The sequence below is a fragment of the Salmo salar genome, chromosome ssa11, assembly GCF_905237065.1.
Source record: "Salmo salar chromosome ssa11, Ssal_v3.1, whole genome shotgun sequence".
NCBI classification, from domain to species: Eukaryota; Metazoa; Chordata; class Actinopteri; order Salmoniformes; family Salmonidae; genus Salmo; species Salmo salar.
In genome coordinates this window covers 109,982,684-109,996,594 of record NC_059452.1, presented here as the reverse complement: position 1 = coordinate 109,996,594, position 13,911 = coordinate 109,982,684, and the positions used below count along the sequence as shown (strand labels likewise).

General features: G+C 45.2%; 1 protein-coding gene across 1 annotated transcript; it reads left to right on the top strand.

Moving 5' to 3' along the window:
* The first annotated feature begins 4,534 nt into the window (after positions 1-4,534).
* On the top strand, positions 4,535-13,911 carry bud13 (BUD13 homolog). Its single transcript, XM_045690317.1, has 10 exons — positions 4,535-4,702; positions 4,976-5,069; positions 5,212-5,296; positions 5,381-5,671; positions 6,133-6,443; positions 6,744-6,852; positions 11,757-11,895; positions 12,228-12,418; positions 12,818-12,899; positions 13,669-13,911. Exons 1-10 carry the CDS (start codon positions 4,560-4,562, stop codon positions 13,760-13,762), a joined length of 1,539 nt encoding a protein of 512 aa, XP_045546273.1. The 5' UTR covers positions 4,535-4,559; the 3' UTR covers positions 13,763-13,911.

Below are 13,911 nucleotides of genomic sequence, written 5' to 3'. Positions count from 1 at the left end.
ACATATCTGATATTGGCAGAAAGCTAAATTCTTGTTAATCTAACTGCACTGTCCAATTTACGTCAGCTATTACAGTGAAGGAATACCAATTGCTATTGTGATATTTTGAGAGAGTGCAATTTTGAACAGAAAAGTCAATTTCGGGCAGTCTTGATACAACATTTGAACAGAAATGCCAATGGTTCATTGGATCGGTCACGACTGTGCACACATACACTGCTGCCATCTCAGTGGCCAAAATCGAAATTGCACCTGGGCTGGAATAATACATTAATGCCGTTTCTCTTGCATTTCAAAGATGAGGTGGTACAACTAAATATACAAAAATAATGGTTGGTATTTTCTTTATATTATCTTTACCAGATCTTTGTGTTATATTCTCCTCATTCCTTTTACATTTCACAAACTTCAAAGTGTTTCCTTTCAAATGGTACCAAGAATATGCATATCGCTTCAGGCCTGAGCTACAGGCAGATAGATTTGGGTATGTTATATTAGGTGAAACTTGAAAAAAAAGGGGTGGATCTTTTTATTTATTTTTATTTATTTCACCTTTATTTAACCAGGTAGGCAAGTTGAGAACAAATTCTCACTTACAATTGCGTCCTGGCCAAGATAAAGCAAGCAGTTCACACATACAACAAACAGAGTTCACATGGAGTAAAACAAACATACAAGTCAATAATACAGTAGAAAAATAAGTCTAACACAATGTGCGTAAAATGAGGTGAGATAAAGGGATAAAGGCAAAAGGCCATAGGTGGCAAAGAATACAATATAGCAAGTAAAACACTGGAATGGTAGATTTGTAGTGAAGAAAGTGCAAAGTAATAGAAATAATGGAGTGCAAAGGAGCAAAATAAATAAATACAGTGGGGAAGAGGCAGTTGTTTAGGCTAAATTATAGATGGGCTAGTGTACAGGTGCAGTGATCTGTGAAAGCTGCTCGACAGCTGGTGCTTAAAACCAGTGAGGGAGATAAGTGTTTCCAGTTTCAGGATTTTTTGTAGTTCGTTCCAGTCATTGGCAGCAGAGAGCACTGGAAGGAGAGATAAAGGAGGAATTGAAGGTTTGGGGGTGACCAGAGAATACCTGCTGGAGCGCGTCGCCACAGGTGGGTGCTGCTATGGTGACCAGTGAGCTGAGATAAGGGGAGACTTACCTAGCAGGGTCTTGTAGATGAACCTGGAGCCAGTGGGTTTGGCTAGGCAAATGAAGAAGAGGGCCAGCCAACGCAGAGCGTACAAGTCGCGAGTGGTGGAGTAGTATGGGGCTTTGGTGACAAAACGGATGGCACTGTGATAGACTGCATCCAGTTTATTGAGTAAGGGTATTGGAGGCTATTTTGTAAAATTACATCGTGAAGTCGAGGATTGGTAGGATGGTCAGTTATTTACGAGGTATGTTTGGCAGTATGAGTGAAGGATGCTGTTCTCGAAAACATTGGAACCAATTCGTTGAACTTGGATTGGAGATGTTTGATGTGAGTCTGGAAGGAGAGTTTACAGTCCAACCACAGACACACCTAGGTATTTGTAGTTGTCCACATATTTCTAAGTCAGAGAGTCCAGAGTAGTGATGCTGGACGGGCTGGCAGGTGCGGTAGTGATCAGTTGAAGAAGCATGCATTAGTTTTACCTGTATTAAGAGCAGTTGGAGGCCACGGAAGGAGAGTTGTATGGCATTGAAGCCTCGTCTGGAGGGTTGTAAAAATCTGATTTGATCGTCGTATACAGGGACGGACATTCAGTAAAAAAAATCCTATCGCCACAAGCATAACGAAATGTAATATATATATTTTTTCAAATATAGGACTATGTTATGCAGTTTTATAGATACACCCTCCTGGAATCAAAACCCCGTTGTCCGATTTCAAAAAGGCTTTACAGCAAAAAGCAAAACATTAGATTATGTTAGAGGAGTATATCATAAAAGTAGCCACATAGGCGATCCCACCAACCAGCATGCATCATAAATAACAAAAAAACAGCTAAATGCACAGATAACCTTTTACAAACTTCATCAGATGACACTCCTAGGACATCATGTTACACAATACATGCATTCTTTGTTCGATCAAAGTTCATATTTATATAAAAACAGAATTTTACATCGGCTTGTAACATTGACTAACTATTTTCCCTCAAATGCGTCCGGTGAAACAGCGCTACAATGTACTAAATTACTTATTCGAAACTTATTTTAAAAATGTAATATTGTCATTCTAAGATTTATAGATGAATATCTCTTGAAAGCACCTGTAATGCCAGATTTTAAAATAACTTACTGGGTAATCACACTTTGCAACCAAAAAGGGATGCGATACTCAGAAAATAGGCTAGCAATACAGGTCAGCGCCATCTTGGAACAATCGATATATCGAAATCTAGTCTTGTATACTATTACCACAATCCTCACTCTGATTGTCTTCATCAGAAAGCACCCAGAATCAGGTCCACAACAAATGTATTTATTCGTCAAAAAGTTAATCCTTTATGTTCCAATAGCTTGTTCTTGTTACGTTCTGAAGGCTGCACCAAAAGTTCAAATCGTGTCGGGACACCTCTTTCGAAAAATGCTTTTTAATTCGGTTCTGTTCAAACATGTCAAACGTTGTATAACATAAATCTTTAGGAGCCTTTTTCAACCAGAGCCCAATAAGATTCAAGGGGGGATGATTGCATTGTCTTTCAAAACGTTTCGAAAGGGGAGGGTAGCCAGGGCGCCGCGCCATAATGGTGATGGCCCATCTCATGTGATCACTTTCCACAGCGTCTCATTCATTCAGTTCACAGTCCAGAAGGCTCAAATCACTTTGTAAAGACTGGGGGACATCTAGTGGAAGCAATAGGAAGTGCTTCAATGATACTAGTAACTGTGTGAATTAAGAAGAAGAGTCGAGGTCAGGGTTCCAGCAGGTCTGGGACAACAGGTCTGGGACAGGTAGCACGTCCGGTGAACAGGTCAGGGTTTCATAGCTGCAGGGAGAACAGTTGAAACTGGAGCAGCAGCACGGCCAGGTGAACTGGGGACAGCAAGGAGTCATCAAGCCAGGTAGTCCTGAGGCATGGTCCTAGGGCTCAGGTCCTCCGAGAGAAAGAGAGAAAGAGAGAATTAGAGAGAGCATATTTAAATTCACACAGGACACTGGAAAAGACAAGAGAAATACTCCAGATGTGACAGAGTGACCCTAGCCCCCCGACACATAAACTACTGCAGCATAAATACTGGGGCTGAGACAGGAGGGGTCAGGAGACACTGTCGCCCCATCCGATGATACCCCCGGACAGGGCCAAACAGGTAGGATATAACCCCACCCACTTTGCCAAAGCACAGCCTCCACACCACTGGAGGGATATCTCCAGCCACCAACATGTGTTGATATTACTTGTGTTTCAACAGGATCCATAGACTGCTCACTCTTCATGGACAGACGGCTGGGTACAGGGGAGGCTGGTCTCTCCCGACGGAGCCTGACAGACACAGGAAGTGTAACTTCTGTCTAATTAGTTTATTTACAATTTGAGGCATTACATAGTATCAACAGCAATGAAGAGCTGAATAACGTGATACAATGTTACACAATAAATTGGTAAACACGGTACAAATGGAAAATCTATTTTCTTCAAACCTGTCACAGCGCTGGAGGCATAGCCTCGGGAAGTAGGGGTGCCGAGTGTGCTGCAGCACCCCCTGACAAATCAGAATAAAAAAAATATATTAATACATTTAAATAAAAATCTCACAAAAAGTAGTGCACTGGGCCACAGCAAATGAATATCTCTCTCCTCAGCTATTTGTGTTGCAAAAGCAAAGTTCAATATTTAAAGTTCACTGAGAAAATTAAAAAGTGAAATTCAACTCCCATTGAGCAAAATCTTTGGGTTAGTGAAGTAGGTCCATGTCAACTCAACAACTTCCCAATTAAAGTCCAGCCAACATAGATACTGAAGTTGTATTTTTCACAGTGTGTCTTGAGCAGTCGTATCATTTAAGGAAGTGATGTAATATAACAGTCATCAACAGTTACATTTTCATCACACATCTTGGCTTTGGTGTCGCTGTCATGGTCCCTAAAAATACTTTTAGGGGCTGTGGTCCCCTTCTCACTCACCCACCAGGGTTATTCCAACAAATATTGATTTCTGAACTCTTTCTAAGTTAAAACATTAGTATTGTTTAAAAATTAATATGAATTTATTTTCTTTGCATTATTCGAGGTCTGACAACACTGCATATTATTATTATTTTTTTGACCAGTTGTCATTTTCTGCAAATAAATGCTCTAAATGACTATATTTTTATTTGGGAGAAATGTTGTCAGTAGTTTATAGAATAAAATAAATATATTCATTTTACCCAAACACAGACCTATAAATAGTAAAACCAGAGAAACTGATAATTTTGCAGTTGTCTCTTAATTTCTTCCAGGGCTGAATATTTATGAAGTCTACTCTTCATTGACAAAACAAAATAGAAAACGCGGCATTTCGTGACGTTCATTGCACTGTTTGTCCCTCGGTCCTCTCCGTTCCCTACGTAGGTGGACTGTTTTCAAAATGGCTGCGTCCACGAATGACAGTAAAGGAGCGTCTCTCTCCAAATCCGAGTATCTGAAACGTTATTTATCCGCAGATGGAGACGCCAAGAAGTCAAGGGAGAAGAAGGCTAAAAAGAAATGCATTAAAGCTACAGGAAAGGGGTGAGTAGGTGTGAAATCACCGGGGGAATATAGAGTTAAACAGTCAGGCAGATAGCTAACGTTAGCTACATAGCGACGTTAGCCTGCTAGCCCTACTACACTGTGATAACGTTAGCTGGCTAGCATAACAAACTTAACTGGTCGATGTTTCGCTGTAGTTTCATCTCTGTTGGCGACTCCAGTAGCTAGTTAACTATCTGGCTAGCATAAAAAAAGTGAACTTGTTGTTATTTGGCAGTAGTTTCTAACCGCTCTGTTACTCGGTCTGAGCAGGATGAAGATAGTAGATGACGACGTGGATTGGAAACAGCTGACCCACGAGGAGAAGGGGAACGAAGAGGAGGAAGAGGAGGAGGAGGCGCCAGTGGTAAATAATGCTACATAACTAGCTAACTTCACTATCACTTTGTTTTCAGTTGGGCTGACCTTTACCATAAACATCACTTTAGAGTGGCTAGCTAGTGCTCTGATCCACTCACCTGTGTCTCTCGCTCTGTATTGTGTGTCAGGTTGCTGAGGTGATAGACGAGCGTCCAGATGAGATCAAACGCCTGGAAGCCTTCAGGACCAGCAACAAATGGAGAGTGATGGGAGGTGAGGCAGCGGATGTGCGCTCAGGTGTTGTCTGCTGCATGGTGTGTGTACTAATATATATATATATATATTGTCTCTGCTCAGCTGATGAAGAGGTCCCGGAGGAGGAGGAGGAACAGAGAGTTCGACACGATTCGCCAGAGCCCCTGTTGATCAAAAAGACGCGACATGATTCGCCAGAGCCCCTGTCACTCAGAAAGCAGCGTCATGATTCGCCAGAGCCCCTGTCACTCAGAAAGCAGCGTCATGATTCGCCGGACGTCTCTCCGCCTAGGAGGATTGGACATGAATCCCCCGATGCGTCTCTTCGTAGACTGAAGCCTAGCATTCCTCCTCCCTCATCATCCCAACCCCCCCACAGGACACACAGCAGAGGTGAGACCTGACCCATAACCTCTGTCCCTGAAATCAGTGTTTCTTATTGGACAAGTTCAAAGGTGTATTCACTTGGAACCAAACTGAGAAGGACCAACCTCAATCTGTCCAATAGAAACACTTTTTTTTTTTTTCAGATTTTTTTTTTGTTCTCTGTTTGGAGTAAACGGTTTCTGTTGCAAAACGTTTTGCTACAGTTTGCGACTAATGAATACAGTCCATGTTAACATCCATTCAGACAAATCTCTCTATAAAACCCTGGGGTGTATTCATTTAGTACCAGTTTTGCAACGGAAACCCTTTTACTCCAAACGGAAATTGTTTTCTGATTTAAAAAAAAATAGTTTATATTGGACAAATTCTGGTGGGTCCCTCCCTGTTTCATTGTGTTTGGTCCTGTTGGTTCCTAATGGTTCCTGGTGTGGTTAAGTTCTGAAGTCATTTTCTATGTTTTTCTTCAGATTCATCTCCGTCCAGGAAAAAAGCTAAGTCTTTGTCGTCTGCTCGTGTTGGCCAGCGCTCTTCAGGGTCTGACCAATCCCCACCCAGGAGGCGGGCTCAGAACGGGCCCGGCTCAGACTCAGACCAATCACCTCCAAGGAAAAGGACACAGATGGGAAGGGCCTCTGATTCTGACCAATCACCGCCCAGGAGAAGGCGAAAGGGAGGGCAGAACTGTGATTCTGACCAATCGCCCCCCAGGAGGCGACCGCATGGTGGGAGGGGCTCAGACTCTGACCTCTCCCCCCCTCGCAGGCCTGACCAATCACAAGTGAGCGTGTGGAGCTGAAGGGACCAGGCACAGAAATTCAAGTATTGGGCCACGTTCAGTTGACAAATAATGTGGAATGTTACAGATAGAAATGTCATGAATAGAGCCAACATGAATGCCTTATTCTACATGTCAGAGGCATGTTTGTTCCACATAGCATATTTCTATCTGAACGTTCCGAAAAACAATGCGTCCTGCTGAACATGCCCCTGTAGCTAGGTAGAGATGTTTTGTGTAGGCTTTGCCTATTCTAACATCGCTGTGTGTGTGTGTGTGTGTGTGTGTGTGTGTGTGTGTTAGTCTCGGAACATGCTGTCAGGAGCCGCAGCAGGACTGGTATCAGTGGACGTTCTAAGAAGAGAACAGCAGGAGAACCGACGCCGAGAAAAGATCAACCAGCCGCTAGAAGGTACGACTCACACACACACACACCCTCCCGCTGTATGTTACTATAGTACACCACACACACACACCCTCCCGCTGTATGTTACTATAGTACACCACACACACACCCTCCCGCTGTATGTTACTATAGTACACCACACACACCCTCCCGCTGTATGTTACTATAGTACACCACACACACACACCCTCCCGCTGTATGTTACTATAGTACACCACACACACACCCTCCCGCTGTATGTTACTATAGTACACCACACACACACACCCTCCCGCTGTATGTTACTATAGTACACCACACACACACACCCTCCCGCTGTATGTTACTATAGTACACCACACACACACACCCTCCCGCTGTATGTTACTATAGTACACCACACACACACCCTCCCGCTGTATGTTACTATAGTACACCACACACACACACCCTCCCGCTGTATGTTACTATAGTACACCACACACACACCCTCCCGCTGTATGTTACTATAGTACACCACACACACACACCCTCCCGCTGTATGTTACTATAGTACACCACACACACACACCCTCCCGCTGTATGTTACTATAGTACACCACACACACACCCTCCCGCTGTATGTTACTATAGTACACCACACACACACACCCTCCCGCTGTATGTTACTATAGTACACCACACACACACACCCTCCCGCTGTATGTTACTATAGTACACCACACACACACACCCTCCCGCTGTATGTTACTATAGTACACCACACACACACACCCTCCCGCTGTATGTTACTATAGTACACCACACACACACACCCTCCCGCTGTATGTTACTATAGTACACCACACACACACACCCTCCCGCTGTATGTTACTATAGTACACACACACACACACCCTCCCGCTGTATGTTACTATAGTACACCACACACACACACCCTCCCGCTGTATGTTACTATAGTACACCACACACACACACCCTCCCGCTGTATGTTACTATAGTACACCCACACACACACCCTCCCGCTGTATGTTACTATAGTACACCACACACACACCCTCCCGCTGTATGTTACTATAGTACACCACACACACACACCCTCCCGCTGTATGTTACTATAGTACACCACACACACACACCCTCCCGCTGTATGTTACTATAGTACACCACACACACACCCTCCCGCTGTATGTTACTATAGTACACCACACACACACCCTCCCGCTGTATGTTACTATAGTACACCACACACACACACCCTCCCGCTGTATGTTACTATAGTACACCACACACACACACCCTCCCGCTGTATGTTACTATAGTACACCACACACACACACCCTCCCGCTGTATGTTACTATAGTACACCACACACACACACCCTCCCGCTGTATGTTACTATAGTACACACACACACACACCCTCCCGCTGTATGTTACTATAGTACACCACACACACACCCTCCCGCTGTATGTTACTATAGTACACCACACACACACACCTCCCGCTGTATGTTACTATAGTACACCACACACACACACCCTCCCGCTGTATGTTACTATAGTACACCACACACACACACCCTCCCGCTGTATGTTACTATAGTACACCACACACACACACCCTCCCGCTGTGTTACTATAGTACACCACACACACACACCCTCCCGCTGTATGTTACTATAGTACACCACACACACACCCTCCCGCTGTATGTTACTATAGTACACCACACACACACCCTCCCGCTGTATGTTACTATAGTACACCACACACACACACCCTCCCGCTGTATGTTACTATAGTACACCACACACACACACCCTCCCGCTGTATGTTACTATAGTACACCACACACACACACCCTCCCGCTGTATGTTACTATAGTACACCACACACACACACCCTCCCGCTGTATGTTACTATAGTACACCACACACACACACCCTCCCGCTGTATGTTACTATAGTACACCACACACACACCCTCCCGCTGTATGTTACTATAGTACACCACACACACACCCTCCCGCTGTATGTTACTATAGTACACCACACACACACACCCTCCCGCTGTATGTTACTATAGTACACCACACACACACACCCTCCCGCTGTATGTTACTATAGTACACCACACACACACCCTCCCGCTGTATGTTACTATAGTACACCACACACACACACCCTCCCGCTGTATGTTACTATAGTACACCACACACACACCCTCCCGCTGTATGTTACTATAGTACACCACACACACACCCCTCCCGCTGTATGTTACTATAGTACACCACACACACACCCTCCCGCTGTATGTTACTATAGTACACCACACACACACCCTCCCGCTGTATGTTACTATAGTACACCCACACACACACCCTCCCGCTGTATGTTACTATAGTACACCACACACACACCCTCCCGCTGTATGTTACTATAGTACACCACACACACACCCTCCCGCTGTATGTTACTATAGTACACCACACACACACACCCTCCCGCTGTATGTTACTATAGTACACCACACACACACCCTCCCGCTGTATGTTACTATAGTACACCACACACACACACCCTCCCGCTGTATGTTACTATAGTACACCACACACACACACCCTCCCGCTGTATGTTACTATAGTACACCACACACACACCCTCCCGCTGTATGTTACTATAGTACACCACACACACACACCCTCCCGCTGTATGTTACTATAGTACACCACACACACACCCTCCCGCTGTATGTTACTATAGTACACCACACACACACACCCTCCCGCTGTATGTTACTATAGTACACCACACACACACACCCTCCCGCTGTATGTTACTATAGTACACCACACACACACACCCTCCCGCTGTATGTTACTATAGTACACCACACACACACACCCTCCCGCTGTATGTTACTATAGTACACCACACACACACACCCTCCCGCTGTATGTTACTATAGTACACCACACACACACCCTCCCGCTGTATGTTACTATAGTACACCACACACACACCCTCCCGCTGTATGTTACTATAGTACACCACACACACACCCTCCCGCTGTATGTTACTATAGTACACCACACACACACACCCTCCCGCTGTATGTTACTATAGTACACCACACACACACACCCTCCCGCTGTATGTTACTATAGTACACCACACACACACACCCTCCCGCTGTATGTTACTATAGTACACCACACACACACACCCTCCCGCTGTATGTTACTATAGTACACCACACACACACCCTCCCGCTGTATGTTACTATAGTACACCACACACACACACCCTCCCGCTGTATGTTACTATAGTACACCACACACACACCCTCCCGCTGTATGTTACTATAGTACACCACACACACACACCCTCCCGCTGTATGTTACTATAGTACACCACACACACACACCCTCCCGCTGTATGTTACTATAGTACACCACACACACACACCCTCCCGCTGTATGTTACTATAGTACACCACACACACACACCCTCCCGCTGTATGTTACTATAGTACACCACACACACACCCTCCCGCTGTATGTTACTATAGTACACCACACACACACCCTCCCGCTGTATGTTACTATAGTACACCACACACACACACCCTCCCGCTGTATGTTACTATAGTACACCACACACACACCCTCCCGCTGTATGTTACTATAGTACACCACACACACACCCTCCCGCTGTATGTTACTATAGTACACACACACACACACCCTCCCGCTGTATGTTACTATAGTACACCACACACACACACCCTCCCGCTGTATGTTACTATAGTACACACACACACACACCCTCCCGCTGTATGTTACTATAGTACACCACACACACACACCCTCCCGCTGTATGTTACTATAGTACACCACACACACACCCTCCCGCTGTATGTTACTATAGTACACCACACACACACACCCTCCCGCTGTATGTTACTATAGTACACCACACACACACACCCTCCCGCTGTATGTTACTATAGTACACCCACACACACACCCTCCCGCTGTATGTTACTATAGTACACCACACACACACCCTCCCGCTGTATGTTACTATAGTACACCACACACACACACCCTCCCGCTGTATGTTACTATAGTACACCACACACACACACCCTCCCGCTGTATGTTACTATAGTACACCACACACACACACCCTCCCGCTGTATGTTACTATAGTACACCACACACACACCCTCCCGCTGTATGTTACTATAGTACACCACACACACACACCCTCCCGCTGTATGTTACTATAGTACACACACACACACACCCTCCCGCTGTATGTTACTATAGTACACCACACACACACACCCTCCCGCTGTATGTTACTATAGTACACCACACACACACCCTCCCGCTGTATGTTACTATAGTACACCACACACACACACCCTCCCGCTGTATGTTACTATAGTACACCACACACACACCCTCCCGCTGTATGTTACTATAGTACACCACCAGTCACTAGGTAGTGTTAGCTAGCGCTAGTCTCCTCCACTCACTAGGTAGTGTTAGCTAGCGCTAGTCTCCTCCACTCACTAGGTAGTGTTAGCTAGCGCTAGTCTCCTCCACTCACTAGGTAGTGTTAGCTAGCGCTAGTCTGCCCTCTCCGCTCACTAGGTAGTGTTAGCTAGCGCTAGTCTGCCGTACCTCCTCCGCTCACTAGGTAGTGTTAGCTAGCGCTAGTCTGCCGTACCTCCTCCATGCTACTAGGTAGTGTTAGCTAGCGCTAGTCTGCCCAACCTCCTCCATTCACTAGGTAGTGTTAGCTAGCGCTGGTCTCCTCCACTCGCTAGGTAGTGTTAGCTAGCGCTAGGTAGCGTTAGCTAGTTGTAATGCTATGTGGTATATTATACTAATCCGTCTGTTTTGTCTCTCTCCTGCAGATGCGTCTCGTAATGCGGAGACTGTGTTCAGAGATAAGAGTGGGAAGCGGAGAGACATCGAGACAGAGAGAGAGGAGCAGAGGAGGATGGCAGGAGAGAAGGCAGAGAAAGACCTTAAATATGCTCAGTGGGGGAAAGGGTGAGAGAGAGTGTGTGGATATGTATAGTATGAGTGTATATTTATTTTTATCTATTTTCTACAATGTAGAATAATAGTGAAGACATCAAAACTATGAAATAACACATTATGGAATCATGTAGTAACCAAAAAAGTGTTAAAACAAATCAAAATATAATTTATATTTGAAACTCTTCAAAGTAGCCACCCTTTGCCTTGATGACAGCTTTACACACTCTTGCAATCTCACACTCTGGATTGAACAAGTGACATCAAAAAGGGCTTTCACCTGGTCAGTCTGTCTATGTCATCTACGTGTGTGTGTGTGTGTGTGTGTGTGTGTGTGTGTGTAGTGTGGCCCAGGGCCAGATGCAGCAGCAGAATGTTGAGGATGCGCTGAGGGAATCCCAGAAGCCTCTAGCACGGTCCTGTAATGACCAGGACCTGGACAGGATGTTGAGAGAGCAGGAGAGAGAGGGAGACCCCATGTTGGCCATGATGAGACGCAAGAAGGACCGAGACAAGAAACTACGAGGAGTCAAAGGTATGTGGGGGGAGGAGAGGGGAGAGGAGGGGGAGGAGAGGAGGGGGGAGAGGAGGGAGGGTATTGTGGCTCTAGGGCCACTTCGGGATTTCAACGTTCAGCAGAATGCCGCACCGATTCATTTTGGGGACTGCTTTTTTTCTCTCCTCGATGATGGCCAGAAAAACAGCAGTTATTTGAAAATCTATATAGAAGGTAAATAATGTTGTGTTCTTGGTTTCTGTCTGGTATCAGAGTTCCAGAGTGGCCTGTACTGGTTTGAACCCCTGGTTGTGTGAAGGGTTAACATGCTACAAATCTTAACATTCTACTTGTGATGTACCACAGGTTCCCAACCCTCCTCGGCCAATCAGGATGAATCTCTCTGACACTTCCTGTTGTTGTTGTTGTTGTTTACAGAGAAGCCTCGTTACAAAGGCCCGGCTCCGCCCCCAAACCGCTTTAACATTCCACCAGGCTACCGTTGGGATGGAGTGGACAGGTACAGCTCTCACCCCTGGCTGATGGGGGGGTCTGGGTGATGGGGGGGGGTCTGTGTGATGGGGGGGTCTGTGTGATGGGGGGTCTGTGTGTGTGATGGGGTCTGTGTGATTGGGGGGGGTCTGTGTGTGTGATGGGGTCTGTGTGATTGGGGGGGGTCTGTGTGTGTGATGGGGGGGTCTGTGTTTGTGTGTGTGATGGGGGGTCTGTGTGATGGGGGGGTGTGTGTGTGTGTGTGTGATGGGGGGGGGGCTGTGTGATGGGGGGGGGTGTGTGTGTGATGGGGGGGGGTCTGTGTGTGTAGCGCCACGTTGATACATAATTAGCTTTATCATATATAATTACAATTAATAAAATGTATCATTAGAATTAACATTATAATATATAATTACAATTAACATAATATATAATTAACATTATCATTATAATATATCATTAGAATTAACATAATATATAATTAACATTATCATTATAATATATCATTAGAATTAACATAATATATAATTATCATTATAATATATAGTTAACATTATCATTAATATGTAATTACTCTAATTTGTTTTTTTTGCTCGCCCATATTATTGTATCTGTAATAACGAGTGTGTGTGTGTGTGTGTGTGTGTGTGTGTGTGTGTGTGTGTGTGTGTGTGTGTGTGTGTGTGTGTGTGTGTGTGTGTGTGTGTGTGTGTGTGTGTGTGTGTGTGTGTGTGTGTGTGTGTGTGTGTGTGTGTGTGTGTGTGTGTGTGTGTGTGTGTGTGTGTGTGTGTCAGGTCGAATGGTTTTGAACAGAAGCGATACACCAGGATGGCTGATAAGAAGGCTGTGCAGGAGATGGCCTACAAGTGGAGCGTAGAAGATATGTAGAGATGGAGACTGATGCTGTTAGAACATCTACACCATCAAACTGCTACAACAAACCCAGCAGGCTCTACATTACACACGCTGTACTGTGGAAAGGAAGTCAATGATTTGTCCAGTTTTTTTTCTGCTTTATTAAACACTGTGTTTTGTAA